Genomic DNA, 7047 nt, shown 5'->3' with positions numbered 1-7047 from the left:
GCAACAGAGTGTTGATTATGTAAAGATAGAAGCTTGGTTTTAGATGCATTAAAAGTAACCAGCCACTTTTCCCCATTGTACGACGTGCTCAAGATCAGAGAAGAGAGAGTCAGAGAGAACTTGGTCGTTTACGGTCTTCGAAGTGCTTCTATGGATGGTAGTGTCTTCAGCATAAATGTCTACGAATGATCTAAGGATGTGGTTTGGAAGATTATTAATGTAGATCAGGAAGAAAGTTGGACCCAATATGGACCCCTGAGGGACTCCAGCATTAATACTATAATATACTATGAATTTATATTTATTGTGGTTGCGAGTTGTTGGTTCCGAGGAATCCCTTCTCCACAATTACGAATGTTCATTTACGAAGTCGAATACTCCCATAACTGATATCGTCTGTCTTTACGCCACAACTCCCAGTTACTAACTGTTCAATCTAACTTTCTACGCGTAATCTAAAACTCACTTTCTTTTCTGACTTCACTCACTACGTTGCATCAAAACACATCACCTGTTGTTTTTCCAAAATGTGTTTTGTTTATCCATTTTGTTTTTGTCCTAAATTCCTTTAACTGCTCGACACATTCTTAGTGAACACATAACTATCAGAATGATATTTAATCCATCAAGTTACATTCCTGGAAACTAATGTATATACTCTTATTCTTCTCAAACATAATTATCAGCAAGCCTAACCGGTATTTTCTGGGAATTTAATCGCGTAAAACTCTTTGCAGCCTAAAATACATATCTGCCGATTAAAACACGAAGTTTAAAAGAATGAAACAACACGTTTTAGCTCTGTTTAGTTTTTAATAAATTTATATTTGTAATTTTTAAAAAATTACATTTTAATTAAGCAGAAGTTGACTTTCCATTATTTTTTTTTGTGAGGGACAGACAATTTTCGTTTTTCATTTTTTTTTATTTTTGATATTGATTTTTTTGTAGTTTTTTCTTGAATTTTCGAAATCATTTGTGATCTTTTTCTTCACAATTTCTTTTTTGGGGAGATTTAGCAGAGGACTCAGCAAATGATAAAGGAAAAAATAATTAAAAATACAATAAATAAATCTTACCATATCCAATAAAAGTTGCTTTTGTAGCCTCATATTTTTTTTGTCTTTTCAAGTAGTTTTAAATACTTCTTTTTTTTAATCTCAAATATTCCGTCTTTGCAAACTGTTTTGTAAACAAAATGGTGGTCTAGAATCTTTTACATGGGAGACAAACATACCACCATATTGTTCGTTAATCAGCTCGAACCCCCCTCCCCAAAAAAAACAAAAACAAAACGAAACAAAAAACGAATATTAGTGATTAAAAAAGAGCATTTCAAACAACTTTTGAACATAATAAAATAAACCATTTTTAAGTAACTTTTCTTTAATATGGAAACATTTATAATTTTTACTCTTTTTTCGTTTGGTTTCTCTGCTAAATCTTCCTTTTTGTTTCTGTCACCTTTTTTTTTTGTTTTGGCTTTTTTTGTTTGTTTTATTTTTCAAGGGTAAAACAAATTGAACTTTCTTTGCTGGTCTCCTTTCAACAATAAGAGACATTTGAGTTTCCGTTTCATTGTATTTAGGCTTGCACCAATTCTAATTCGTTTGTCCGCGTTCGAATACACATCCAGACGGCAACGCGTATAATCAAAGTGGTTGCTATCGTCATCGTTATCTACCGCTGTAGCTGGTGTCATTGCTGAGGGCAGAGAACCAGTTTTAATTGCGGCCTCGGAGAAACTCCGTTTTCCGTATAATAACCACACGCAGCATTCGCAGTGCTGTTTGGGTGCATTAAACTGCTGACACATGTTGCACACGCACGGGTTTTCGTTACATTGGATACTCCAAATAACTGTGACGAAGAAAGAAAACAGAAAGAACATTTACATGAGAATGAATACAAAACTCAATCTGAAAAAAAAGAAAGAAAAAAATATGAAAATTCAGCCCAGTCGTCGCCATCTTGACTTTCCTCACAAAATTCCATCGTTAACTTTATTTAGAGAGTGACAAAAAAAAAAGAGACAGTAGCAAAGCGGGTTTTATTACTTACGTACGACAAACTAAGGCACGACAACTGCTCCTGCTGATTCTCTATCCGTGTGATATGTGCGTCATTCAGACAACCTGGGATTCTTATGTCAAGAAATGCAAGAAAAAGAAAACGATTTTAATTTAGACAGACTGGCACGTTATTTTTTTATTCCCGCTAAAACTGTTTGTAAAAAATAAATAAGTTTTTTCTTTTATCTTTTATGTAACGTGGCCGTAACGCCCGAACCGTGTTTGTTACAGTTCAAACCTCTTGCGAACCGCCACACTGTCTGATACCGTCGCAAAGGAACAAACAAACAAAAATAAAAAATAATCCAACTTAGCATTGTTTTAAAGTTTTAGCAAAAGACATTTATTACCGCTATTTTCCTTCTTTTTTTTGTACTGTTCATTTCGTTTGCCATGTTATTAACAAAACCCTTCTATCTCGACTCCAGTTTAAAAGTCTCTCGCCGCCAACACGGTGCCACACTGGTCGCGTTTTCTTCATTCTCAACCTCACGCTAGCTACAGCCAGCAGTTCATCGCCTTCACCTTTACATTTTTCTCGGCACTTTGATTTTCCCCTTACCACGTGCTGTCGTTTTTTCTTTCTTGCTTATTTACATACGTGCTAAAACGCTTCCTCTGCCGCTGCTGCTAATACCTTCCTAATTTGCATAGGTACTTTAACGGCTCTGCTGCTGCTGCTGCTAATACCTTCGCTAGCCATGTATCCTTCGGCTGCTACTAATATTTTTACACGCGCTTATATGCGCACTGTTACATTTAGACTGGCAGGAAGAACTTTAAGGAAATTAAATAATTTGCTAATAACTTTTCATTGTCATTTTGTAGCGGAATTGAGCAATAACGTAAAGGGAAATTGATTACATTGTGAAAATAATAAAGAAAGTGACTTACATAAACGGGTGCGCCCCGATCCTGTCGGGTGATGGAATGAGGAAAGGAAAGAGAAAGAAAATATCTTCGTTTGTAGAATACTCAGTAATATATATATGGCATTAATTTGCATAAAAAGGACAGAAACCGTGATGAAAAGGACGAGTTGGAAGCACGACGGGAGTTAGCTTTTCAACAGCTGAAAGAGAGAGAACGGACGTTGGAAATTACAGTTGTATTTATTCGTGGGAAATATTTTCTTCATTTAATTTTCTTTTTGGTTTTTCATTTACATTTTTTGTTTATATCTACCATTAAACATTTTCGATAACGAAAGCAAAATTCAAAAACAAAACAAAAACAAAACAAAAACAAAACAAAAGCAAATAAACATTTACGATTAAAAAATATACAAGTATTTTTTCTTTTAACTTAAGAGACCTTTTTATGTTTGATTCGCGTGTTTTAAAAGGACAAACATTTTTGATAACGAAAGCAAAAAACAAAAAAAACAACAAAAAAACAAAAAACAAAAGAAAACATTTACGATTAAAAAAATATACAAGTATTTTTTTCTTTTATTAACTTTTTATGTTTGATTCACATGTTTTAAAACATTTTCCCCAAGTCTGAAAAATAATGCTGGTTTATTTTTTTACAGATATTTTTAGCGAAAAACCAAATAAAACAAAATAAACAAACAAAATACAACAAAACGTCATTTGACGTGCCTTAATTTGTCGTGCCTAAATATTGTAAGATATTGACAGGCAACGCCGGGAAGGAAAACATTTAATGGGTTTAACACATGCAAATGGATTCAAATGTTCAGAATTCAGTATTTCCACCATTGTCTAACGGAATGCATAATTTGACCCATAAATATTTGAGCAGATATCGGTTAGACGGTGGAAACAATAGACAAAGGAAATATTACAGATTCCAATGGGAAAAATGTTATTATAGATAATACGGCCACAGAGAAATAGAGTCAGTGTGTGTGTGTGTGTGTGTGTGAGAGAGAGAGAGAGAGAGAGAGAAAGAGAGATAGTGAGAGAGAGAGAGAGAGAGAGAGAGAGAGAGAGAGAGAGAGAGAGAGGCTGCGGCACGTATCACTATTTTCTTCACTAGCCAACCATTCAACTCACGCACTCCTACACCTTAATGTCAAAACAAGAATAACAATTTGTCACAGAAAAGCTGATTGTCGGAGTGATGGAAAAAACAATAATATATTTTTGTAGATCAGCTGCGTTGTGATATTTACTTCGCTGTTAGTGTGTATATTATGGATGTACCGATTACCATATTGGCCTTTTACCGATTACCGATTAATTGGCCTTTAATAATCGGGCCGATTAATAGTTTTTCTAATGCCGATTTATCAGCAAATTTTGTTGCCATAAATGATACATATTAATTATATTGTAAACGAAGACAGCCTCTTTTGATTGCCAATGAAAATTTATCGAAGACACATGCATCATCTACACCATATAATCAAACAACAGGCATAACGTGCTGTTAACACGTAGACTTTTACAACTGCACTGAATTTGAGGCAAATAGAAAAAATTCCTCCTTTCTCTTCCTATCGAATTAACATTATATTGTACTTGAAATCACTGTCAAAGAAAGATTCCTTCATCTTTCACTTTTCATGTTGAGAAATTATACAGTAAATTGCGACAATATGCGAATCAAAAATAAAGCATTCTTCATCAGTCATACTCTTGTTCCTCATTTCCGGGCTCTTGCTACCATTACTTATATATTTTTACTTTTCTGGTTTAGATAATGTATATTTTATTCAGATAAATTTCTAATTAGATATCAGACGCAAGTAATTTAAATACATAAACAAAAAATAATTAAATATTGATAACAACCTTCAACGATTATGGCAACCAGTTTCTGCTGGAAATATTTTTATGTCAATCCCAAAAATAAGAATACAGCTGCTTGCAAGTCATGTCAAACCATCGCATCAAAAGGTGGCAGATCAGCAAAAAACTAACAAATATGTTAAACCATCTTAGAAAGGTTAATTCAAAAGAAGCAAAAGTTGCAGATAAGAAATAGAAGAACAATGAATATTCAGGGACAGACATTCCAGGAACTACGAGCCTCCAGTGAAACACCAAACTACCACGGACTCAATATTGACCAAAAAGATAGTTTGGAATACTTATGATCACAGGTCATAAAGGAGTCATAATCTGATAAGAGAAATGATTGCTGTTGATATTTAACCATATTCTGTAACATCTGGCATTGGATTTAATAAGCTTATTGCAAAACTTTGTACTGAAGTACTTTATTTTTTTAATTGAATTTGACAAAAATAATTTTCGATATACAAAAGTAAAACAAAAACCCAACTGTTTCTTACTGAAATTAACAGCATGAACTACAGATGTTGGGACACAACAAATAATTCTCCCTTTCAGTATTTGACAGGTCATTAGCGTTCAAATGACTTTCAACTCTGCAGAGATGTGCTTAGAGTCGTTCCATTCCCTGATGCAAATGATGAGTAGGTGCAAGAATAAGTGAAGAATTGCACAATGTTCTGGATAAGTATAAAATTTTCAATAAAGTGTTCTTAGTCTTGTGGGATTCAGGAACAAATATGGTTGCTGGTGTCAGGGAATGTGATTTCGAATAACTACCATACATTGTAACTCAGTCTGTGAAAAAAACAAAACAAAACATTACATCATTTAACAGAAATACGGTTTCTCACTTTAATCGCTTTCTTTTAGCAATTCGCAAATTAAGTGATGTACAGGATCAGCTTAATTGGGAAAAACTCATTCAAGATGTGACCGCATGGTGGAATTCAACGTATTACATGCTAAAAATAAATTAAGAACAATGAAAAACTACTGTAATGCGAGCCGTTGATAAGATTCCTACTTTACCAACTTACCAATGGGGACTTGTTTGAAAAAAAAATCCAGTTTCTGAGTCCATTTGAAGAAATCACGAAAGAATCAAGTCACAGAACTTAAACCATATCAATGATACCTACAAATTCAGCTTTGATGTTATTTCTGTCAAAAGCTGTCCAATCTAATTCTAGTATTTCTGAGTTTACTGGAATCCTTCTTACCATTCAGATTTTCAATGGAAACAAGATTTTTTTTTATTCTACATAAATACTTGTGTATGTCTACTTTCCTAGACCCATGATTCAAATATTAATTTTAAAAGATTGGCATGTAAACATATTTAGAATTGGCTGGTTGGTTGTTTTACGGCATATCAACACTTTTCGGGTTATTTAATGCCGAATTCAAAGATTTTGAAGAATTTTTTTTTTTAATAGAATATATTTGTTGTTTTTCGGTTTCTATTCAACCCATAGTTGGGACCCTAACAGGTACTACCACTCCGGGTCAGAGTGGACCTGGGAGCAATGGTAATTAAAGGGTGGCTCCACACTCCCCAAAGCCCACAAGCTGGGGCTTCACCACTGGATATAGTTTAATAGTTTAAGGTCATATCCAGGACCCCCATTGAGGGACTTTTACTCTCTACAGGGGGGGGCAGTCGGCGTATTTTAATGCCCCACCGACAGGGCCTTTAGAATTGGATTCTACATCTATTTTTCACTGATGATAATGAAGCAGAATCAGCAGGATACACTACCCTGCGGAGGGTGATGAAGTACGAACATGTGTAAATTAAACATGACACCTTTGAAACCAACTAATAAACAAAGAAAAAAAATAAATAACCAGCAAAAATGTCACAAAAGATGCTTTCATCACTGTATAAGACAATAGGAAGTAAAAGTACAATTATTTCTAATTCAATTTCGGCCTTGATTTTTGAGGTGTGAAAAGTGAATATTGTATCATTTATAGTTGCAAAATTGCACTGATGGACAATTTTTAAAGTATCATCAAATAAAACTGAATTAAATGACAGTAAATATTCAATATAATTCTATACATAATGATTATTATACTTATTTTTTACCAAACAATTCCAACTGCAACTTCATTATAAGTTGATAAAAATGCTGATATGTTCAATTTTTGGTGGCGAAAATAAAATACCAAATGTCATAAACTTATACCAATTTCAAAATCAC

The 7047-nt window shown here is 33.7% G+C and overlaps 1 protein-coding gene across 1 annotated transcript in view; it reads right to left on the bottom strand.

Annotated features, from left to right (window-relative positions):
- Positions 1 to 793: 793 nt before the first annotated feature.
- LOC145246860 (uncharacterized) overlaps positions 794 to 7047 on the bottom strand; it is a 46285-nt gene continuing 40031 nt past the window's right edge. The window contains exon 2 of the mRNA XM_080108706.1: positions 794 to 1860. Coding sequence (XP_079964832.1) covers positions 1505 to 1860 — 356 coding nt within the window. The 3' untranslated portion in view covers positions 794 to 1504. The remainder of the gene's footprint in view (positions 1861 to 7047) is intronic.

The sequence above is a fragment of the Euprymna scolopes genome, chromosome 24, assembly GCF_053919585.1.
Source record: "Euprymna scolopes isolate OS-2025 chromosome 24, ASM5391958v1, whole genome shotgun sequence".
NCBI lineage: Eukaryota > Metazoa > Mollusca > Cephalopoda > Sepiida > Sepiolidae > Euprymna > Euprymna scolopes.
This window is presented reverse-complemented; position numbering and strand designations above follow the sequence as displayed.